The following is a 26,145-nucleotide window of genomic DNA, read 5'->3' as shown; positions in this document are numbered from 1 at the left end:
TCTCTTATGCAATCTATTTGAACCATTTTGAAGGAATACATTTAAAAAATGTAATTCTTACTTTACCAATCTGTTCATGTTGAGGGGCTCCTCCAACTACCTCAGTACTGCGCGGACTCCGAAAATGACCGGCTCCAACTGAGTATCCTTCAAGAAAATGGATGGAGGTGTGAGAATCGTCATTTGGAATGAGTGAAATTCATTGTCATAAATCCACTTACAGAATTAATCATAAATCCATTCAGAATTAAATTTTAAGACTGAATTCAAAATGACTACACTAAATAGAGTCAGACACAATTTAGCAACTAAACCACCACCAATATGGCTTATATTTTTAAACCTTAGACACTGAAGCTAGCTCTTTTAAATATGGTTTGTTAGTTTCTGTAGTGTCAGGCAGGACATGCTAGTTTCTAAGATTACAACAGAAACTTTAGTGTAACTTAAGGTTACAACAGAAACTTTAGTGTAAAATATAACATTTTGAACTTCATGTAAAAAAAATCTTCCTAAACTTCAACTTTTCTTGCCCTGAAAACTTTCTATTATGATAAAATTGTATAATTACAGACAAGGTAAAATATTCTTATTTCATTATGTGATAAAAGACATAAACTGTTACATTTTTTATAATGCTTAAGCATATCCTTCATCCTTCAACAAGTAAATGCTGAATTGTAAATGAACTTCCTCTGTTTTAAAATAAATTCTTTCTGCTTGAAGAGGGGGAAAATCTTGCTTTTTCTTATTATAATTATTTCTAAGTATAGGCTGTTTACATTTAAAGCAGGTTTAAACAAATCTGTATATCGTAAGAAGCTATGGGAAAAGCATTCCTTTTACGATGACAAGGAAATTAATGCCAGAAAAAGATCTTAACTTTCTATAAAAATAAGGACTATAGATCATCCTACTGCTGACTTATTAAAGAATAATAAGACGAAGGATAAAAATAGTTATGCTCTGGGGAATATTCTAAGAGCTTCTGAGGCCAAGGTCAATGAGCTGTTTTTGGACCCATACTCTTCACAGTGCTACCCATCTGTCCACAGTGCTCTTCTCAGTCCCACTGACTTTCAACTGGCCCTTAAGGAAACTATATTTACTCATTCACATGATTAAATGAGTTATTCATGTAGAATATTGACAAAAGCCCCCAGGAGATGACAGGCATTCAATAGATGCTACGTTTATAATAACAAGGTGACTGCATAAAAATATAAGCTTACAAGTGATTTACTGCAAGAGAATAAATTAAACCAGGAGTTCCAACCTAAGAATTATATATGGATGATAATAGTTACACATGTAAAATATTAAGTTAACTAAAGTTTCATAGACTATAGCCTTAAAGAGGCAGTTTCTGAAATGGCTTTTTAGTTACTACTGGCCATTTTGATCTTTTGAAGATATAATTTCCCTTATTTATAATTACTAGTGTCTGTAAGGTAGAGCTAATTCAAGTTTGTCTATTTTTACAGTACCTAAATAACTTCCAAATTTTACTTGGTTGTGTTTGTCTAAGAAAGCCTTGTATTTATTTGTAGTCATATTGTACACAAAAAGAGAGCCAGTCCAATAGAATGATCCTGGAGCTCCCATCACAATTAAATCCTGTAAGAAAAAGAAAATTTATCATCATTTAAAAGTTTAATCTCACCACCCGAAACCTCCTCCAGATACACGTGTTAAACAGTGACAAAAATAATTTTCATAAATTTCTGAAATATAAGCATTTAATGAGTTTAAAAGCATGCCCCAAAAGCCAGAGAAGCTAGTTAGTGAACTTTCACCTAAAATGAGAATTTCAGAGAAGAAATGCTGAAACTCTCACTTCACACTCATTGCTGGACTTTACAATCAAAGGCAGAATCATTGAACACTAGAGTAAGCTGTGGGGAAAAAGGCAATGTGGTTTCTATTATAGGAAATCATATCTGGGTAATTCATTAGCGCCCATTACAGAGATAATCATGTGCTGCCAAAGAGTAAAAAATGGACTTAATTTATTTCAATTTGCAAAAAGTCAATGACTAAGTTCCTTAATAATGTTAGCTTGGAAAAATATAACTCAAAAGGAACTGGGACATATTTGATGATAAATGTAAGAATTTAGAAAAAGGAAACAGAGGAAAGATTGGAATGAGTAGACATATTTGTCTGGTGAAATATGAAAACTTTCAGCAATTAAATCTATTTGATATTTCTAAATTTCCTAAACGATCCAAACTTTGAAAAAAGATGTCAATTTAAACATAAGGTAAGGAAGAAAGTGTTATTTTTCCACACTAGGCAATATTTATGGAAATTATTAACCTAAAGTTTGATACAGCCTGGCTACATAGATTTAGAAAGCATTCATAACTTCATAAGGGGTTACTCAGAGAAAGTGGGAGGTTCAGGAGTTGAGTACAACTGTATATGTGGTAGTGTTAGAAAGAAAATAATAGTTTGGGAACATATCTTATTTAAGAGGATATTATTAAGTTCTTAAATCTCCCAATTCTCATACTTCTAATGAAAAATGTTAACTTATATGCTCTGCCCCAATTAGTAACTAAAAATAACATACTTAGATATTTTCAGTGCTTAAATTAACAAATGATATGGCTATTTTTTGATTTCTGTTAAATTCTTAATGAAAATAACTTTCTTTAGTATAGACTTTTAATTGGTCTTGGGTGACACAACCATCTAAATATTACTATTTTATCAATACATATGCTGAATATCAAGTGGTAAAAATTAAGTTGCAATATACTCATATTTAAGAGACATTATCTGAGTATTACTCAATCTTTATTTCAAAGCATAATATCAGTCTTCTAAGTCTTCAGAAGAATTAAAATTCTATATGTAAACATCTATAGCAGCTATTTTTGGACTATTACCTCTGTGTAAAAACTAGATATTCCAGCTTGACATGATGCAAAATTCTCTCCAAATTGTTTCACATAATCTAAAATAAAGTGGAAAAACAATTAAGATTTCATTTTAAAATAAAGACAAAATCTGCATAATTTTGTTTATTTATAAATCCTTATAAGTATGCCTTTTAAAATCTATTTTACAATAATATTATTTTAAAAATTAGTAAAAGTAGTAAAATTTAAGGTCACAAATCTCTTCCAGGTTGATCTTCAAAATATCCCTATGAAATAGCAACAGAGGTATCTACGCAGTCTCTTTTTCAGGGGAAGAACAAGCAAAATACAAAAAGTTGTCAGGTGAGCATCTAAGACAAGAGATAGGATTTATGGCTCCCAGTCCAGGTTTCCATTTAAAATAGGCTTCCTAGATTTTGCCCAGCTGAAAATCACATAGTCAAGATCTGCATGGAGATGGAAGGTCTCTTCTTACAAACCCCCCCACAAATGTGTGCTTTGTGAAACTTACTATGGGCACAAAGCTTGCTTTTCCTGAAGAACTGACATAAGTAAACCTCTGTGAAGACAGAGGACCACATCTTTGTTTCGGTTTTGCTAACCAGAAATGTTGAATAAATTGGTAAGTCATTTATGATTACCACTCCTTGTCATGCTTTTTAATTCCTTTTTCTGTTTTCCCTGCTCCTATATATTTTTTAAGTTTAAGTTGTCTTAGGTTTCTGCCATCATGTTTTTTTTTTCCTCCATAGGATGTGGCTAAGTGTGTGTGTGTGTGTGTGTGTGTGTGTATTGGACTTCCCTGGTGGCTCAGACAGTAAAGCGTCTATTTACAATGCAGGAGACCTGGTTTCGATCCCTGGGTTGGGAAGATCCCTTGGAGAAGGAAATGGCAATCCACTCCAGTACTATTGCCTGGAAAATCCCATGGACAGAGGACCCTGGTAGGCTACAGTCCATGGGGTCGCAAAGAGTCGGACACAACTGAGCAACTCCACATCCATCCATTCATTCATTCATATATATATATATATATATATTTGTAGGAGTGCACATTGTCATCCATGGACATTATCAACCCTTTCATAAAGTTACCCAGAAAACACATGAAAAAATGTAATGGACCAAAATCTATACCGAAGGAGGCACCGGCATTTAATGAAGGAACCAGCCAGTGCAGGACAAGAATTGCAGCACCTGAAGCATCCAAGTGCATCATCTCACACGATTAGAATAGTCAGAAGTAGTTGCTGGGTCAGTTAAAAGCACCAGACATGGGGCCAGCTACATGGGGATGGATGTTGCAGTTGAAGGGTATCTCTAGCTTGCATCTCTATTAGACTGTCAAAACAATCTAATAGAGATGCAAGCTAAAGATTTTTTCAGCCTATACAGCTAATTCCTATCATCACACTTTTGTGCACTTGATTTTGAAGGAAACTGAGATCAGCAAGGGGAAAGGCTTCATCTGGACTGGAGATTATGACTCAGGCTGGCCAGTCTGCATTATAGAGAGACTGAAGACCTCAAATGATCATGAGGACCTCCACAGTCAATCAAAGAGAAATGTCCCAACTGTAAAATATTTTAAAATGTTAACCATAAACTATTATGAAAAATGGGACAATAGCTAGAGTAAGTTTTACTGCAACTAAGAAATTAAAATCCACCTTTTATCTTCTTGGCATTCAAAGACAAATTAGGAACACAGCTGATATGACCTTTGCTATGATATCAAATTCCAGGCATGAAAGAGGCCAGTATTAATAGAATCAATGTAATTTGGCTTCGTGCTCCAAGTTTTGTCAAGTAATAGAAATTGCCTTTGGGCACTGAGGTAATCATTTTGGTTAAAACAAACTGGAAACTGTCATTCACATATATTCTTTCTAAAGACACATATTCAGAATTTTAGTTCTGTTACAGGTATCATTTCTTCAGTGTTCTGCTGACATTCAACTCCAACTGCTTGTCTCAGTTTATGTCCTGGCTCTGTATGCACTAATGCTACCTATAACCTAAAATTTTTATGGGAAAGACCTTTCAAACTTACATTAGCAATTCCTTGCAGTTTCAAAGAAAATAAGTGAATTCAAGGGGAAAAAAAAAAGACACAGTGAGTAGAAAAGATCTGCCCACATTTATATTTTAAATTTTTCTGAATCTTGTTGGAAGTTAAAGATAAAGCAAGAAACAATTTTCTTCCTCCTAATCAGATTTTTCAATCTATTTCATAATTTTACTGAATTGAGAATATACTTAATGCTAAAATTGAAAATTATAAACTAGATGCTAGAACTATTCAAACGAATAGTTTGCAGAATTCCTAGCTCCAAAAAAACCACAGTTGTTCAGTCACTCAGTTGTGTCTGACTCTTTGTGACCCCATGGACTGTAGCACACCAGGCTTCCCTGTCATTTACTATCTCACAGTTCATCTTTGAAAATTGAAACTGCAATTGGATTAGCAAAAAAAGAAAAAAGGAAATAATAATATGAGACATTAAAGAGAACATAGCTGTTTTCAAAGATCCTCCCACTGCTAACCAAGTATCCAAAATTGAAAAAAAAAATTTAAAGGCATTCACATATTTACCATGCCTTACCTTGATAGCATGGAGCTATTCTTTTACTCAGTTCTGTTCGTAAATCAGAAGGCATTCCATAGCAGACACCCGTGGGGAGCTTAGACTCAGTCCTTATGTAAAATATATTTTTCCATCTATGCCCACAAGTCTGAATAAAACATAAAAGTAGACCAAATGATGTGAAAGTCACACCCAGGGTATCTGGTTCCACGATGTGATCAGGGAACTATCCCAACAACCTACCACAATGGAGCCATTTTCTCCAGGCTGTCTGGAAAGCGTGACCCCCAGCCATTGATTATCTCTTTCTTCCAAGCAAGTCTTTCCACAAGGATCTCCAAAAGGGCTACCTACAGTGTTGGAAAATAATTTTATCAGCAGTTATTTGAAAACAATGTTATTCTGCAAGAACAGAGAAAATAAGCATGCGTGCTCTTCCCCAGTGGTTTTTCCTCCAGCTTCTGTGGAATACCATCTTTCCCTGCTTCCCTGTCATCACATATTCGGTGCACACTGCGGGGGTAACCATGAGTTACTCTGTGCTAACGTAATTGCTCTCTCATTGTGATTTTTGTTTGTAGAAAAGACCTCTGATTGGCAATACCAGGAAGAGACGGCCTTCATATAGGAGACAGCTAACCAGCATGACTAAGAGAGGGTAAACCAGTTTAAACCAACATGGGCTGTGCAAGTTTAACTGCATTATGCAATGCTTGGCAAAGAATGTGCACCTTTGTCTTGATCATTTATCTAGCAATGCCAGCAACATTACCAGAGTGCTTTCTAAAACGTTTCATGTACTGAGACACTAAGAATAGGAGGACTACAATATGGTCCTCAACATTTAAGTCACGGTTTGTTGAAGCTGGAAGATGATGACCGTGGGAAGCGGCTGTATGTAATTAACATACTAACAATGCTTACCATTTTAAACAAACTGCCCTATGGTTTACAGTTAGTGGAACTGTGATGTTTTCAACAAAGAAAAAAGACTTTGAAAAACTGAGATTATCTTAGTATAGAAGAAACTTCAGAAGGCACTTTGACAAAGACATGAATAGCCAGAAAGCCAAAAATAAAATATTACACATAAGCAATACTTCTAAAACGTACAAAAAAAAATGATATTCCCAGTGACTTTTTCCTTATTCTGTTAAAATCACTTCTTTGCTTTATGGCTGGGATCCTATATTAACTGTGATTTCAAGTAAGTGGTTTTGGGGGAGAATAAGATGCAGCATATTAAGATTCCTTTTGCTGCCTATTTCCACACACTTCAAATGCATCGTGACAGATCCATTCCACTTGAACTTACTTCTAAAGGCAGATAAATACATTTGCATCAATTTGACTGCATACAGACATGGAACTTGAGTTTTTAAACTTAATTTTAGTACCAAATTTCATTCATTGATAGGTACCATACTCTAAATCATTAGGCACCTATCACCTTAACCCCTAGATAAAGCTTCCTGGGCAAACTCAGAATACTTACACAGATAATGTAGTATTGGAAAGTGAAATTATTTGCAGTAAGTCTAGGTAAGAGAGAATTTAAGGTGTGTGGAAAGATATTTGTGTACACATTGTATTAATTTGTTCATTCTCTACCATGAAGTTCAGGACAAACCAACCCTCTGATATAGCTAACCTGAAGAAAGTTTCTTAGCCCCTTCTCTGGAGATTGATTTCATAGGTCCAAGGGAGGCCCTGACTACCCAGGTGTTTTTCATGATCTGGAACACCATTACTATGCTATGTGGATCATCTTTTTTTGGCCGAGTTTCTTGCAGAATAGTAATGTCAACTCCCACCTCCTGGTAGTGCCTGCCAAGAGCATGAGACAGAGGAAGACGACTAAGGACAGGTCTAGAAAGACAAGACTGGGCTTCACTAGCAATGGCTACTTGGAACGGGCTTCCCAGGTGGCTCAGTAACAGAGTCTCCTAGCCAATGCAGGAGACATGGGTTCAACCCCTGGGTCGGGAAGATCTCCTGGAGGAGGAAATGGAAACCCACTCCAGTATTCCTGCCTGGGAAATTCCCTGGTCAGAAGAGCCTGGTGGGCTACAGTCCATAGGGTTGCAAAACTGTCAGAGATGACTTAGCAACTAAACAAAAACTTGAAATGGAAAGGAGATATTGCAGCAGCCTAAACCTTGACCATGGATGGAAGCATAAGTTTCTCTATTCAACTTAATAAAGAAAAGAAGGGACAAGGGGGAGGGAAGGAGAGAAAGACAATTATATTGTAGCATGCAGCTGCTGCTGCTAAGTCGCTTCAGTCGTGTCCGACTCTGTGCGACCCCAGAGACGGCAGCCCACCAGGCTCCCCCATCCCTGGGATTCTCCAGGCATGAACACTGGAGTGGGTTGCCATTTCCTTCTCCAGTGCATGAAAGTGAAAAGTGAAAGTGAAGTCGCTCAGTCGTGTCCGACTCCTAGCGACCCCATGGACTGCAGCCTACCAGGCTCCTCCATCCATGGGATTTTCCAGGCAAGAGTACTGGAGTGGGGTGCCATTGCCTTCTCCGATATTGTAGCATAGAGTGGGTCAAGTCTAACACAGAAAGTGGTTACTATGGCTACGTTACGCCCATGTAATTGAAAGAAAGTGGAAGAATAACAAACAAGAAATTTTAATTTTCATTATGATATAAATGTTTGACTTTTTACTAAAACTTCTATTTTTTAAATTAATGTCAAAAATAGATGATAAATGGTGGATTCATCTACTCAAAGTTGTGGTGGCAAGAACACACAGAAGAACTGTACAAAAAAGTTCCTAATGACCTGGATAACCATGATGGTGTGAAAACTCACCTAGAGCCAGACATTCTGGAGTGTGAAGTCAAGCGGGCCTTAGGAAGCATTACTACAAACAAAGCTAGTGGTGGGGATGGAATTCCAGCTGAGCTCTTTCAAATTCTGAAACATAACACTGTTGAAGTGCTGCGCTTATGCCAGCAAATTTAGAAAACTCAGCAGTGGCCACAGGACTAGAAAAAGTCTGTTTTCACGCCAGTCCCAAAGAAGGACAATACCAAAGAAAGCTCAAACTGCCACACAACTGTGCTCATTTCACATGCTAGCAAGGACATGCTCAAAATTCTTCAAATTAGACTTCAACAGTACATGAACCAAGAACTTCCAGATGTACCAGCTGGATTTAGAAAAGTCAGAGGAACCAGAGAACAAATTGCCAACATCTGTTGGATCAAAGAAAAAGCAAGAGAATTCCAGAAAAACATCTCCATCTGTTTCATTGACTGCAACGAAAGCCTTTAATTGTGTGGATCACAACAAACTGTGGAAGATTCTTAAAGAGATGGAAATACCAGACCACCTTACCTGCCTCCTGAGAAACCTGTATGCAGGTCAAGGAGCAACAGTTAGAACTCAACATGGAAAAACGGACTGATTCCAAATTGGGAAAGGAGTATGTCAAGACTATATATTGTCACCCTGCTTATTTAACTTACGTGCAGAATACATCATGCAAAATTCTGGGCTGGATGAAGCCCAAGCTGGACTCAAGATTTCTGGGAGAAATATCAATAACTTCAGTAATGCAGATGACACCCTAATTGCAGAAAGCAAAGAGGAAATACAGAAGTTGAAAGAGGAGAGTGAAAAATCTGGGTTAAAAGTTAACATTCAAAAAACTAAGATCATAGCATCCAGTCCCATCACTTCATGGCAAACAGATGGGGAAAAAATGGAAACAGTGACAGACTTTACTTTCTTGGTCTGCAAAATCACTGCAGATGGTGAATGCAGTCATGTATTTAAAAGACGTTTGCTCCTTGGAAAAAAAGCTATGACAAACCTAGACAGCATATTAAAAAGCAGAGACATCACTTTTCCAACAAAGTTCCATACAGTCAAAGCTATGGTTTTTCCCAGTAGTCATGTATGGATGTGAGAGTTGGACTATAAAGAAAGCTGAGCACCAAAGAATTGATGCTTTTGAACTGTGGTGTTGGAAAGACTCTTGAGAGTCCCTTGGACTGCAGGGAAATTCAACCAGTCCATTCTAAAGGAGATCAGTCCTGGGTGTTCATTGGAAGGACTGATGCTGAAGCTGAAACTCCAATACCTTGTCTACCTGATGGGAAGAACTGATTCATTTGAAAAGACCTGATGCTGGGAAAGATTGAAGGTGGGAGGAGAAGGTAATGACAGAGGATGAGATGGTTGGATGGCCTCATCGACTTGATGGACATGAGTTTGAGCAAGCTCCAGGAGTTGGTGATGGACAGGGAAGCCTGGCGTGCTGCAGTCCATGGGGTCAAAGTTCAGTTCATTTCAGTCACTCAGTCATGTCCAACTCTTTGCAACCCCATGAAACACAGCACACCAGGCTTCCCTGTCCATCACCAACTCCCAGAGTTTATCCAAACTCATCTCCATTGAGTCAGTGATGTCATCCAACCATCTCTTCCTCTGTCATCCCCTGCTCCTCCTGCCTTCAATCTTTCCCAGCATCAGGGTCTTTCCAAATGAGTCAGCTCTTCACATTAGGTGGCCAAAGTATTGGAGTTGCAGCTTCAGCGTCAGTCCTTCCAATGAACACCCAGGACTGATCTCCTTTAGGATGGACTGGTTGAATCTCCTTGCAGTCCAAGGGACTCTCAAGAGTCTTCTCCAACACCACAGTTCAAAAGCATCAATTCTTTGTCACTCGGCTTTCTTTATTATCCAACTCTCATATCCATACATGACTACTGGAAAAACCATAGCCTTGACTAGACGGACCTTTGTTGATGAAGTCATGTCTCTGCTTTTTAATATGTTGTCTAGGTTGGTCATAACTTTCCTTCCAAGGAGTAAGCGTCTTTTAATTTCATGGCTGCAATCACCATCTACAGTGATTTTGGAGCCCAAAAAATAAAGTCAGCCACTGTTTCCCCATCTATTTCCCATGAAGTGATGGGACCAGATGCCATGATCTTCGTTTTCTTAATGTTGAGCTTTAAGCCAACTTTTGCACTCTCCTCTTTCACTTTCATCAAGAGGCTCTTTAGTTCTTCTTCGCTTTCTGCCATTAGGGTGGTCTCATCTGGACATCTGAAGTTATTGATATTTCTCCCGGCAATCTTGATTCCAGCTTGTGCTTCTTCCAGCCCAGCGCTTCTCATGATGTACTCTGCATAGAAGTTAAATAAGCAGGGTGACAATATACAGCCTTGACGTGCTCCTTTTCCTATTTGGAACCAGTCTGTTGTTCGATGTCCAGTTCTAACTGTTGCTTCCTGACCTGCATACAGGTTTCTCAAGAGGCTGGTCAGGTGGTCTGGTATTCCCATCTCTTTCAGAATTTCCCACAGTTTACTGTGATCCACATAGTCAAAGGCTTTGGCATAGTCAATAAAGCAGAAATAGATGTTTTTCTGGAACTCTCTTGCCTTTTCAATGATCCAACAAAGAGTTGGACACAAATGACTGACTGACGTACTGATGTACTGATGTGAAAGCTGGACCATAAAGAAGGCTGAGCACTGTAAAATTGAGGTTTTTGAACTATGGTGCTGGAGAAGACTCTTGAGATTCCCTTGAATAGCAAGGAGACCAAACCAGTCAATCCTAAAGGAAATCAACCTTGACTACTCATTGGAGGGACTGATGTTGAGGGCTGCCCTTGTGGCTCAGATGGTAAAGAATCTACCTGCAATGTGGGAGAGCCGGGTTTGATCCCTGGGTTGGGAAGATCTCCTGGAGAAAGTAGTAGCAACCCACTCCAATATTCTTGCCTGGAGAATTCCATGGACAGTGGAGCCTGGTGAGCTACAGTCCATGGGGTGGCAAAGAGTCAGACACCACTGAGCGACTAACACACACACACAAGCACACTGACGCTGAGTCTCCAATACTTTGGCAACCTGATGCAAAGAGCTGACTCATTGGAAAAGACCTTGATGCTGGGAAAGACTGAGGGCAGGAGAAGGGGATGACAGAGGGTGAAATTGTTGGATGGCATCATGGACTCCACGGACATGAGTCTGAGCAAACTCCAGGAGATAATGAAGGACAGGGAAGCCTGGGGTGCTTCAGTCCATGGAGTAGCAAAGAGTCGGACATAATTGGGCAACTGAACAACAACATCCCAAAAGACGCTCCAATAAAGTATCTTCTCTGAAAACACCAAAGTCTTTCTAAAATTAGTCAACATTCAGTTTATGAAGCAATTGTGCAGGAGGAAAATTAAATACAGGAGAGAACAGAGGTCACAAACAATATATTATCTCTTTATAATATATTGATACTATATTTATACTACTTTAAAATGCAGTGTATTTAATGAACAGTTTCATTAAGATTACGGCCAATATTTAGACACAAGTTTCCTGTTCTAGAGATGCCACCACAAAGTTTAAAAACATATAGTAATATGTATGCAATAAACATACAATAGTTTGGAACCACAAAATGCCATGTAAATAGCATGAAAATGGCCCAAAAGGTTTTTTTGATTAATATATTTAATTGGAGGACCATCACTTCACCACAGTGTGGTGGCCCCTGCCACACATCCACGCGCATCAGCCATGGGCGCACATGTACCCCCCATCCTGAACCCCTCTCCCAACCCCTTCCCTGTCCCATCCCTCTGCATTGTCCCAGGCACTGGCTCTGAGTGCCCGGCTTCATGCATCGAATTTACACTGAAAATGGCCCAAAAGTTTTTATACAGAAAAACAGTGAATCATCATCTGTTTCTCAGCTGAGTTCTCTTACTGATTTTAAAATAGAGACTAGAGAAGCTCCTATCTCGGTAACTGTTTTCCAGGTCCACAGATTATTCCCCTTTGCATCCTTTCGGTTTTAGCTCTCCCAAGTGACATCACAGTGTCATCACTGCTTAGACTCTCCAGCGTCACACACTTAGATAATTCTAGAAAATGGACAAACACACAGACTCCTGCTTACGTTAAGTTTCTTCTACTTCCTAACACTGCTTCTGTCACAGGCAGCACCCAACAGCAACAATAATCTTGAGCTACTTTCAACACTGGTAACACGACAAAATCAGCTGGAAGAATGAACAGCTTATAACTCTCCACTACTGAGCTGGGTCTCTCCTTAATTTTGAGCAACTTTCCCCCTCTGCTTCTGCAGTGTTTGCGGAATCTTGGCAGAGGGGTCAGACCACATCACTTATGCTTACGCTTATGCTCTGCATCTCTCCAGAGCTTTCCCTTCACCTCTGTGCTCTGGAGGACACGCCTTTTCACGTGGTTCTCAGCTCTGACTGGATATCAAGATCAGCTGGGAGAGTTTCAAACAAATACTGACACCTGGTCCCACTCTCTGGCTCAGATTTGATGTGCCCACATTGAGATTCAGACCAGAATTTTTCACACAGTTCCCCAGGTAATGGTAGCATGCAGCTGGACTTATGAGCAACTGCTCTGCAATATACATGGTTTCGCCATTTCCTGTGTTATACAATAATTCAAAAGGAACTACTCCATTTAGAAAATGATAGTAATATCTTTTTGCCCTCCTTGGTTTCAACAAAACATTGAAATAGCATATCAAATGTTAAGCCAATTTTTTTCATGTGGAAATACAGTATTTATAATTTGGTCAGAAATGATGATTATGAGAACTGTCATGAGAAAGTTAATTCTAATGAATTTCCCTGACAGAACATCATAGATAAATGCAGATGATCTTTATACTGTATCCAAAAGTCATGCTTAAATGATTTATAATCTGATTTTCAATTCAGCTCATACATTACTGATCTAAACTTTTAGTAAATCAAATCAGCTTCATAATTTAAAAAATGTACTTTACATGGTTTAACATAAATGAGGTTGGTAGAAATTAATACATGATAATTTTCCATGCTTTTATACAACTAGAATGACTAATTCTTAGCACAGTTGAATGCATTTTCCCAGTAGACATTAAAAAAAACAAAGCCACATGAAAACCAGACTCCTTATTCTAAAAATTAAGTCCATCTTTCTCTTTCATAATTTTCCTCTTTCAATTTGTATTTGGGAAAGTAAATACAAAAATGTATGCTTACTATTTGGTTTTCATTTCCACTTACTGATTTTGTTTTAGTATGTACATGAGTATATAAATATGAATAAGTAGTGATTTTGATAGATGGATACAAAGGATAATAATACAAAGCCAATTAGGAACTTTTTTTTTTTTTTTTTTTTTTTACTGTTTTTCATGTCATCTATTTTAGTGCCATTGTTTCAAGTGACAAAATATGACAGAGACTATGGGAGACGAGATATTTGTTCTTGACTATCACTTGATGGGGGAAGATTGACTATTTCATTGACTGTGGCATTTCCACAGCACAGAACAGGGCATACATGCAGTACGCAGGAACAAAATATTTGCTGAGGGAGGAATTCTAATACTCACTTTTTCCACCACAAAATGTTCCATTAGAGGGTACTAGAGGTTGGACTGTTGAGAGACCCTTGGACAGCAATGAGATCAAATCAGTCAATCCTAAAGGAAATCAACCCTGAATATTCACTGGAAGGACGGAAGCTGAAGCTCTAATACTTGAGCCACCTGATTTGAAGAGCCGACTCATTAGAAAAGACCCTGGTGCTGGGAAAGATTGAAAGCAGGAGGAGAAGGGGGCAGCAGAGAATGAGATGGTTAGATAGCATCACTGACTCAATGGGCATGGATCTGAGCAAACTCCGGGAGATAGTAATCGACAAGGGAGCCTGGCGTGCTGCAGTCCATGGGGTCACAAAGAGCCGGACATGACTTAGCAACTGAAGAACAACAACAGAGGATACGACTGCAAAATTTTCACCATTCAGGGATCTAAACTTTGGAGAGGTCTTCTTTCTTCCTACTCTTCTCCCCTACTTCTCTTCCAAAACACTAGTTCCTTAAGTTTTAAGATAGTAACAGATGGTCTGAAGGAAAACAATGTTTGCAGGTTTGAAGATCTTTACAAAGTGCGATATGTGAGTAGGATGGTTTAGGATTGAGAATTAGGTGGGCCTCCAGAGATGGCTGTCTCAGAGGGATTCTGCAAGGACTGTGGGCAGTAAATGAGGGGTGTGAAGGGCTTGGGCCAGAGCCTGGCAGAGAAAGCAGGCAAACATTAGTTGATGTTGACATTATTATTTTAAGGATTAAGCTAAAGATATGATTATGGTATACATCATGGCATATATCCTCCTCCATAACATATTTGTGGCATATCACTGTCAGCAACCAACCTAGACAGCATATTAAGAAGCAGAGACATTACTTTGCCAACAAGGTCCGTCTAGTTAAGGCTATGGTTTTCCAGTGGCCATGTATGGATGTGAGAGTTGGACTATAAAGAAAGCTGAGCACCAAAGAATTGATGCTTTTGAACTTGGTGTTGGAGAAGACTCTTGAGAGTCCCTTGGACTGCAAGGAGATCCAACCAGTCCATTTTAAAGGAGATCAGTCCTGGGTGTTCGTTGGAAGGACTGATGTTGAAGCTGAAACTCCAATACTTTGGCCACCTGATGCAAAGAGCTGACTCATTGGAAAAGACCCTGATGCTGGGAAAGACTGAGGGCAGGAGGAGAGGGGGACAACAGAGGATGAGATGGTTGGATGGCATCACCGACTCAATGGACATGGGTTTGGGTGAACTCCGGGAGTTGGTGATGGACAGGGAGGCCTGGCGTGCTGCGATTCATGGGGTCGCAAAGAGTCGGACAGGAGTGAGAGACTGAACTGAACTGTCAGTGAGCCCTTACCATACACATTCCATTCATTTAATTCTCACAGCAGCAACGGAGGACTGTGCTAACAATCTCATTTCACAGGTGGAGAAATAGAATCTTAAAGAAGTAAAGATATTTGCCCAAATTCATGGGACAAGTAAATGGAAAAGATTAGAATCAAGCATAAGACATTTTAGAATGAAATACTGCCATTTGCAGAAACATGGATGGATCTCGAGATTATCATATCAAGTGAAGTAAATCAGACAAAAATATATGATATCAAGTATATACAGAATCTAAAATATGATATGAATGAATGTATTTACAAAACAAAAATAGACTTACAGACATAGAAAACAAACTCATAGTTACCAAAGGGAAAAAGGTGGAGAAAGATAAGAGATTGGGATCAACAGATACAGATACAAACTATTATACATAAAAGAGACCAACAATAAGGTCCTAGTGTACAGCACAAGATATTATATTCGATATCTTACACTAAAACGTAATGGAAAAGAATTTTAAAAAACTTTTAGTAATTGAAGATCTCAAAGTAGTTACTTTTCACCAATCTGGAGTATATACAATAGAACTGTACAAATATTTCAAATGTATGAATTATCTGAATAAATTTCACTTTCTATCTTTTCTGCCAGCTGAAAATGTGTAAAATTTCTTGTTAACTTTCTAGGGTTCATGAAAAATGTCACCTACTTGGTCTCTATCTTATCCTGATCTTTTCCTCAGGTTAGATCAATGCTCAGCACTTTGGCATTTCCACTGAGGAATGAGCAAAGGGGTAAGACCAGACTCAAAGGTCTTCCTGTAGATTTTGACAGCTTGAGTGACACATTGTGGGTAGGGCAGCTTGGGACTTATGGATGCAATGACAAGTGTTTATCTGCCTATGTCACTGGCTTAATCAGTTCAGACATTTGATTGGGGCTCTCAAACTGGTCTTCTGGATACTAAGACAACACACACATTGGTCTGATCTTTCAAAACACGACATAATTTTCAAGTTTTAGAAAAATAGTGAAAGACCTTACTTCCATCAATTACTTTTTTTAACATGAAGTTCTACTCTATTGAAAGATTAGTCCTATATATTTCAAACCCTTCCACTCTAAATTTTTCTCAAATAATCCTGAAAAACAAATGACTCTTGTTCAACATTCTATAAAGCATCATTCATTCAATATATCTATATTTGTAGAAGCAACAATTACTGAGTGAAACAGAATACAGAAAAGACATATGGCATTAAAAGCAAACATGCCAATTCAAATATGACCAGAATATAAGGCCTACCATTGGAGGGTTATAAAAATTACCGAAAATGTATGCCTGTGCATACAAGACTTTCTGGCACCGAGTACTTGTTCATTAAATGAGTGGTAAATGCTTTCCCAGTGTACCCACACTGCATTGATGTGGACCCACCAGCAGAGGGAGCTCACGGTGCTGTGAGGTTGGATCAGCAGCATTCCTTCAGCTCTTTAAGCCAAAGGGCCCCTTGCTTTTATTTCTTATCAAACACTAATTATTACTAAACCCATTAGATTATGCTTCTTATATTAAACTGTGTACTTTTCCCAAACATCTAATAAAATGTGGTGGTGATGTTTCTAAAAGGTAACAGTGATGTTCATGAATTTAACAGCTAAAACAATAACTGAGTAATGAACAGTAAAACACCAGTTTTAGAGGAGATATGGGACATTTCCACCAACTCATCTAGTGGCACTCAAGGGTCAAAGTATCAAATTAAACATCAAAATTAGAAACAATTCTTGCTGTATCTTTAAATTGTCATGTTCTTAGACTTAGTAATAAAAATCTGATAATGATGGATAATCATGCTCAATTTATGTAAGTAACAGTTCCTATAATCATAGGCCTGAAAAAAACAGCTATTCCAGTCTTCTAGGTCATTGTATTTTAATTATAGTTTTTATTTTATAATTTTATTTATTTTACTTTGTTGTATTTAGGAAGAGTTCCACACAGAGGTGAATGCATTCAGGCAGCAGAGTCTAGCCTGATGGTTGCAATTTTATAAATCTGGGTTGATCCTAAGTCATCACTAGACTTCTGAGCCCTAGAAATCCATTCTTCTTGTGAGCCTGAATCTAAGATAAGGGTTTCCTTCCAAGTGCCTTGGGTCCAAACTTCTTCACATTCCTATAGAAAACCTATACAAGTCTTTTTACTAAGTAGAGCAGAAGAATGCACAGCAACTGATATATCCACAGAGCATAATGTAAAGAAGGAATGTTGTCTTACAATAATTATTAAAATAACACTTATTAAATGCTTCCCATGTAATAGGCACACTTTTAACATATGTGAACATATATACTAAGTCATTTAATTTTCCTTATATCCCTTAAAGGTGGGTATTATTATCATTATCCAAATTTTATACATGGAGAAGCTGAAAGAAAGGGAGAATAAGCATCTTGCCCAAAGTCACTAAACTTATAAGTGGGGGAAGGAAAGAGTCAAGCCCACACTGTCATCCACTACTTTACAGTAATATGCTATGAGTACTTCAATATTAATCAGAGAATGAATCCAAGTATTGGCACTATTAATAATCCTATTTCATTATAACTTATATTTTAACATCCAACATTAGAAAATAAGGAAAAACAACTCTCTGTTTCCATGGTTTTCAATTAATCTCTTAGACTTAAGGAGTCATTTGAAAAAGCATCATTAATATACAAATACCATTTCATTTGAAAAAGTATTACTAATATTATAGATACTGTTGTTCTTTGAAACAAAAACAGTATAAAAATGTGAGCAGAAAAGCACTCCAGGGAAACCTGCCCTCACTTAATGCTCACTGGTCAATACTGACGTTCTGAGCTTGGTTTTGGAATTCACAGGGTAGGATGGAGGAGGAGATCAGGATGATAATAAAGTTCAAAAACAAAGATCAGTCAGGCAGTCCATGGCATCATTCTGTACCAGTCAGTGTAGGATCAGACTGAGACGAGGGGTTACTGACAACAGAGGGCAACTTTTCATTCAAAGTTTAAAGGAGGGGATAAGATGTTGCAGAGACAATGCAACAATGATCTTGAGACAAAATAATGATATTCTAATAAATACTAAAAAATGGTTCCAAGAGAACAGAGAATAGCATTGAGGTTAGGTAGACCTAGAATGATTTCACAGAGGGTAGATACTGACAAGAGACTTCTACCTAGAATATAATTTTAAAAGGACATGTCTAATCCACTTCACAAAATATTTCCAGCAAAAGAGATTTGACAACTATGTCTATACTCTTACTATATCTGAACAATTCATTGTGAATTACAGTATTTCATATAAATTATATGAAAGAGATGACTAATCATTTGTTAAAACTCCTTAGGGATAAACTGAGGACATCAGAACCAATACACGGCATTACTGAACCCAGTCCTGTCCCCTGCAAGTCCACTTCCATATTCTAATTTGATATTGCCAACTACTCCTAAAATTAAAATTCTGCCAATTTTAAGGACAGTCCATTCTAGACTTCCTGTCTCAGGAGTGCATATTCTTTAGACTGTCCAGTGTGAGTGGGCAGAGTCTGGAATGCAAGGCTGGCCTAGACCTCTGGGAACAATGCTGAAACATACAGCAAATCCCAGAAGACCCCACCCAAATCTGAGAAGTGTACCCATCCATTTCACATTCATTGAGACTCTACTATGTGCTCATCAAAACTGGCCAGAACTGACTTGATTATTCATGTCCATTGTTCCAAAATACTTTCATTATCCAGCTTCTTCTCCCTATTGTGCATATCTATCATTAAGTTTGTGACATTTCTCATAAGTATATATCTGTTTACCTGTTATTCCTATAACTGAGTTCTTTGAAGGCTTTAGCCATCTTGGCCAACTTTCTATTCCAAGTACCAACATAAGTAATGGATAACATTTATTTAATAAGTGAAGGAAGAGCCCAAGGAAGAACTCTTTCTTTAATAAAGGAAGAGTTGATATCTGGCACCAATATTTTCTCACTCCTCACCCCTCTGAAGTCTGGCATTACCACTAAAACAGGTCTTTCCAAGGTTCTTAACAAACCAATTCTTTCGAAATTCAAAGACTCCTCCTAGGCTCTTACCTAGCTTGACCTCTTGGCCTCTTTTGACATGCCAACCACTCACCTCTTCTCAAAATCTCCCATTCTTCAACTTCCATAAGGCCACATTGACCTGATTCCCTGGCTACCCCTTTTGCTTTTCCTCCTCCGTCTATTTTTCTTGCTCTTTTTTCTTCCCCAATGGTTCTTAACCATGGATGAATACTGGAGTCATTTGGGGACCTCTGCAAACTCCCAATGCCCTACTAAGGATTCTTCACCCAACTCCAATGTGTGTGGGTGAAGCCTTTCCACACCACCACCAAGAAATTCTCTGATACTAGGTGGGGGTCCTGAAATCCAACTTGTAATTATAATACTATCTACCTGGAGATAATGTCAGATCCCACCAATTAAGGGTTCAGTTCTACAAGATCCTTGACAAATGTCTGAGTAATAACTTTTAAAGTTTAACCCCAGAAGCAAAAGCAACAAAAGCAAAAATAAATAAGTGGGACTACATCATACTACAAAGTTTCTGCACAGTAAAGGAAACCATCAACAAAACAAAAAAGCAGCCTACTGAATGAGAGAAAATATGGAGCAGAGCTATATAAAAACATGCCCAGCATCACTGACCATCAGGGAAATGCCAATCAAAATTACAAGGAGCTATCACCTCACACCTGCTAGAATGGCTATTATCAAAAAGACAAGAGATAACCAATGTTAGTGAGGGTGTGGAGAAAAAGGCTGTGCATTGTTGGTGGGAGTGTAAATTGGGGCAGCCACTATGGAAACAGTATGGAGGTTCCTCAAAAAATTAAAAATAGAACTACCATAGTTCTAACAATCCCAACAATACTTTTGGGTACATATTCAAAGAAAAGGAAAACACAACTAAAAATAGCATAATGTATCCCCCCTCTGTAATAGCCAAGATGGGAAGCAACCTAAGTGTTCAATGAAGAGTGAGTGGATGAAGAGCTGCAGTATATATATGCAATGGGGTATCATTCAACCATAAAAAAGAATATAATCTTCTTGTCTGCAACAACATGACTGAGCCCTGATGACATTATGCTAAATGAACTAAGTCAGACAGAGAAAGATAAATACTCTATGATCTTGCTTATATGTGGAATCTAAAAAAAAAAAAAACAAAGCTCAGAGAAAGAACAGATATGTGGCTGCCAGAGGTGGGGGCAGAGAGGGAGAAATGGGTGAAGGAAACCAAAAGGTAAAAAAAAGAAAAAAGTACATACAGTACATTACTGAAGAACACTGAAAAATACCTTACTATCACCCAGCAATTTGTGATCATCTTCTATAGGACTAGGAAATTTAGGCAACTTTAATAAATTCATATAAAACTTCCTCGATGGGTAATGGAACTTTTAGAAGAAACTTGAAAGGTAAAAATGCACTGGGAGTATGTTTAACAGTTGATTAAAATACATGAAATATTTAAAACAGACTACTTTCTTTCCTATTACCCCTCAACACACACTTCAGATGTCAATCTCAAGTCCACTGGTTATTGAAGTTCCCATCGATGTTTTCCTTTGGTTTGATTAACTTACAAGTGTGGCTCACAGAACTCAAGAAAACCATGTTACTCACTAGATTATCAGTTTATTACAAAAGGAGTAACTTAGGAACTGGATGGAAGAGACACAGAGGGCAAGTCATGGGAAACTTGAAGGGAGCTCCCAGGCCCTCTGTGAATGCACCGCTCATCCTAAAGCCCCACATGTTCACAAGTCCTGTCCTTCTGGGCTTTTATAGAGGTTTCATTGCATAGCCATGAGTGATTAAATCATTGGCCATTGGCAACTGGTTCAGCCTCCAGCCCCTCTTCTTCTGCTGGTGTCAGGGGGACAGGTATGAAAGTTCCGATCCTCTGATCATACAGTGTGCTCAGCTCGCAACCAGTCACATCCTTTGGTCCTAAAGTCACCTCATTAACCTAACAAATGACATATTTATCACTCTAGAAAACTCCAAGGGTTCTAGGATCACTGTGTCAGAAATGGGGTTGAAGACCAAATATATATTCTTACTATAAACCACAATATCTAACCTAGCTAGACCCACTCCCAGAGACTTAATTAGTTTAGGAGAAGGCCACCAGCACTGGGCTTCTTAAAGCTTGGCAGAAGAATCTAGGTTGCAGCTAGAGTTGACCAATACTGTTCAAGCTGCTTCTCAAATGGCAGGAGTCCTGTGGGATCTCTTCTGGGTCCAGTGATCCATTTAACCTAGAACGTTCCCAGGTTAAACTCTTTAACTTCCATGGCTTTGATTACCATCTCTATGCCAATTTCCTTCAACTCTGAACTGCCTATATAGACCTCTCCTGCCCAGCAGGCCCATACATCCAACTGATTACCAGGTATCTATTTTTACATCTCACGAGACATAGCACCATCGTCTGTCCAACAGCCCAAGTCAGAACCTTGGGTAACATCTTTGAAACCTTCTTCCTGTTCATCTCTCTCATTTAATAATTACGAAGTCCAGAGACCTGGGTTACAGAGACCCGCTCTGCAGACAAACAGCAGATGTCACCACTGACTAAATCAACGGCCAGTACGGACACCGTGGACCTCCTGCAGATCTTGCCAGCTTTTGTCTCACACGTATTAGTGCTCACTGATACCTGGGTTCTGCCATAATCCCTTTTTCCTGCCCCTGAGGAGCCCAGGAGCCACCTTAACAGCCAGCCCAGGCCTCTGTGGCTACCTTGGTGTGAGAAGCGAGCCAACTGACTTCCTCCCTGTACCCACCAAAGCCAAAGTACATGACGCCTGCCTCCACCCCAGTGGCCGATGTCACCCTCAGGCCCAGGCTCAAGGTTCGGCCAGGCAGCTGTGAGGCTGCAGGTCACCAGCCTGCTGCCCATCATCCCGCTTCACTGCTGTGCACACATCCGGCGAGAGCACACTCACAGCCGGGCCCTCTGTAGGTTCCTGTGGGTCTGCACCAGACCCTGCGTCTGTCACTGCTCAGCACCACCATGGCCACTGGAGCCAACACCTCCCTCTGTGCATCTGTGCCCCCCAGCCCAACACCCAGCCCCAGCCTCCACTGCACTGTGCCCACGCGGAGGCAGAGTACATGACCACACAAGAGCATGCTGACAGCCAGGCTTCCGCAGCTGCCAGAGAAGGCACCAAGTTGTAACACAATAATCCCTGCTCGCGTCTCTCATCTACACCGCTTCACACGCCAGTCAACTGTGTGCTTTTTTCTTTCCATCCAAAGATACCGCCCTCTCAAAGACCTCAGGGTGCTCATACATGCTTTGCTCTGTCCAGCACCCTTTCCCATAACTTCTTCCTCTGCTGCTGCTGCTGCTAAGTCGCTTCAGTCGTGTCCGACTCTGTGCGACCCCACCAGGCTCCCCCGTCCCTGGGATTCTCCAGGCAAGAACACTGGAGTGGGTTGCCATTTCCTTCTCCAATGCATGAAAGTGAAAAGTCAAAGTGAAGTCACTCAGTCGTGCCTGACTCTTAGCAACCCCATGGACTGCATCTTACAAGGCTCCTCCGCCCATGGGATTTTCCAGGCAAGAGTACTGGAGTAGGGTGCCATTGCCTTCTCCATCTTCCTCTGAGATAACTGCTTTTTTCCCTCAGTTTTCCACTAGAATTTCTTAGGAAGACATCACCTTATTCTCCTAACTAGATTAGAGTGTCTCAGCATACTTTCCTATAATAACCCACGCTATAGACTGCAAACCCCTTGAGGCAAGGGCCGTGTTTCTTTTGTGAGCCCAGGTTCCAGCACTCAGGCATCCCTCAGGAAACGGCCAAATGAACCAATGACCCACATGCACAATGGATCACCATACCCAGCCCAAGAACTGTGGCCAAGGGGAGATATTTTTTAGCCGTTAGAAATATCACCCAGCGGTCAAGTAAATTTTTGGCAATAAATAAAATGCATTTTAGAAAACCTCATCTCTCAAACCAGGTGGAAGCCATTCTTTCAGAGATGGAGTCTGGGAAACTGTTAGAAATCAGGAAACTTAATTCTTTTAATATGATAGTTTATTCATGAATCTCTCTGTTTTAATTTTGTGCATAATTAGCATAACAAACCTCTGTTCAACGATGATTTTTCAAAATGACCAGTCTGTGTCAACATCAGCTTCATAAGCTACAATTTAAAGAGTATTGAAAATAAGAAAGAAAAGTTATCAAGAACATATTTGACGTTTCAACAGTGAGTGGTTTGTCTTTTAATGTTAAGTTAATAATTCCTACAAATCAGGCAGAAGTGAGAATGAGGTAATCATTAGTTAAATGACACAGATGCTAATTAACTTAACCTCTTCCAAATAGGTTATATAATTTCCAGAAAGAAATCTGAAGGGAAATAATGATGACTAACTTGTAATAAATCATTGCTCTCTCTAGTAAGAAAAAGAGGGACAAGAGGGGAACTTAAAGGTCTAGTAATTATACAACACTGATCTAGAAAAGTGAAAATCCTATTTATTTTACATATAGACATTGGGAAGGCACTTGCTAAAAAGTCAGTGTTATTTTACATAGGGAAGTTATGTTTTTCTAAAACAGTGCTCTCCAATAGAAACATAATGCAAGTTACATATGAAATAATTTTTACACTAGTCACATTAAAAAGTAACAAGGAATAAGCAAACTTAATGTTAATATTTTCTTTAACCTAATGCATCTAAAATATTCTCATTTAAATATTCAATAGATATTAGTTTCAAACTGTTTATTTCAACATATGGTCAACACCTAAAAAATCAAGAGATTATATATATATTATATATATATACATGTATGAATTTTTTTGTACTAAGTCTTCAATATCCAGATGTAATCTGTATTATAGGACCTCTCACTACAAACTAGCCACATTTCATGTACTCAATAGCCGTATGTAGCTTGTGGCTACTGTATTAGACAATAACTATATAATTTTATGTATTTTGTATACATTTCATGTACATTATATAACAAAATTATAACCTTTATTATCCAGACAAGTATTTAAGTCTGTATGTGCATACAAACACACATGTATAATGCTATTAGTAGCTATCAGTATAAAGCTATTGGCAGCAAGTTAAAAGTAATGAAAGATCTAGAGAGTATGTCTTTTGAAACATGAAATAAAGACAATCTTTTTAATACAATTTTACAGTCATTTGCATATTTTATTATCTTCTACCTTCAAATATTGGTGACCATGAATGGACCATTCATGGTCCATTAATACATAATGGTGACCATTATGTATTTGTATCATCAAATACATAAACAAAGTCATTACTTGTAATGCCTTAATTTAGCAACTGTGTTCAAAGTTTCCTTTTAAAAAAACCTAGCAAGGATGCAGAGCACCTGAGTAGAAAACCAACTGAAACTGGAAATCACTATGGCCTCCCCAGACACAGAGTCTTCACGGACAAGTTTGGGTTCAGACCTCCTGATAGGCAGATTACCTTCCTCTGGGTCACAGAGGGCAGTGCCAAGGAAGTGAGCAGGAGAATACCTCTTAGGTAGGCATGGAGGTGGGAGGAGCCTGTCTGCACACAGGAAGAAATACATCTCTTCTACAGTCAATTCACTTCACTAAAAGAGGTACCTGACTCTCAACATCTCATCCCCTGAACATTTGAGATAAACAGGCATTTGCTGCTCACTTCTGATTATGACTACACTGAACATACCACAGTATGGGATGATATTATGCACAACAGAGAAGAGAGGTTAGGAGGTAGGGCAAAGGGTATTGACATCCTCTTTTGAAGGAAGGAATCTACCTGAATGAAACTTTGAAATTCTTAGACCTTAAGACTAGTCCATGTATACAGCACTTTGAATTGTGTAGGAGATGAGCATTATTTTAAGGGGTCTTTTAACTTCATCTTCTTGATAGCAAATTAGGACATGAATGAAAGAAAACACATCTTATGACATGGATATCATAGCTCAATATTTAGTTATTATAAGATATTTTTGGTTGAGCCAACAAAAAATATTTTTTCACTGTGTTTCAACTGTTATCTTTTCATTTATACATTTAACTTTTGGTTTCATCTATTAATTGTATTTATAACCTCACCATACCTATAACAGGTAACATGCAGATATAGATTTAAGTAGAAAACAGAGATAAAAATAAACTAATATTTTTTGAATGTCAGTTAAATGTAAGATAGATAGTGAGCTAAGCATAGTCCATACATTTGAGACAGAACAACTAAAACCATCTTATTCAGATGATTGTGTGTGTGTGTGTGTATTTTTTCCTTGACAACTCTTCATAAAGAATACTACATAATCTACAAACCTGAGAATTTTAAAAAGCCTTTAGTTACCAATATATTGTTTCCAGTGTTACCTTTCTAGACATTATCCTCAGTCCCTTATTTTACAGCTTCAAGTTACTTCTGAGATTGCTCTGAATTGAAACATACAATTTCTTTATATAAGGAAGATACATTGTTTAAAATGTTACATGAGAAGTAATTTCAGTCAACTCTTTTGCAAATGTTCAAAGATGTGCAAATGTTCTATTACTATAGCCATCAGTGTGTCTACCAGTTGACTGACTACAAACCTTGTCGTCTGCCTTTCACCTCAGTAAATACCTTTTTTATTGACCAAAAATCTTAAAGTTGAAAATATCCCTTTGACTTATCATTTCTAGTTAATTCTCTTATTCATCAATCAGGTTGATAACAATGAAGCTTTCACTTTGCTTTATTCATTTATCCACCCAATAAATCTTTACTTAATGCATGTTTGCGATACATCTACCATGCACACATTTCTCCATGGATATTTCTGTAGTCACTTCCTGTGTTCCACGTGTCCAAAG

General features: G+C 38.4%; 1 protein-coding gene across 1 annotated transcript in view; it reads right to left on the bottom strand.

The window, feature by feature from the left end:
• ITGA4 (integrin subunit alpha 4) overlaps positions 1-26,145 on the bottom strand; it is a 94,666-nt gene that overhangs the window by 65,050 nt on the left and 3,471 nt on the right. The window contains exons 3-7 of the mRNA XM_005905942.2: positions 5,720-5,826; positions 5,495-5,624; positions 2,895-2,962; positions 1,488-1,617; positions 62-147 (exon numbers count right to left, since the gene is read on the bottom strand). Of these exons, the coding sequence (XP_005906004.2) occupies positions 62-147; positions 1,488-1,617; positions 2,895-2,962; positions 5,495-5,624; positions 5,720-5,826 (521 nt within the window). The remainder of the gene's footprint in view (positions 1-61; positions 148-1,487; positions 1,618-2,894; positions 2,963-5,494; positions 5,625-5,719; positions 5,827-26,145) is intronic.

This window comes from Bos mutus, chromosome 2 (assembly GCF_027580195.1).
Source record: "Bos mutus isolate GX-2022 chromosome 2, NWIPB_WYAK_1.1, whole genome shotgun sequence".
Classification (NCBI taxonomy): domain Eukaryota; kingdom Metazoa; phylum Chordata; class Mammalia; order Artiodactyla; family Bovidae; genus Bos; species Bos mutus.
Note: the sequence above shows the minus strand (reverse complement) of the source record. Positions and strands in the feature narration are given on the sequence as shown.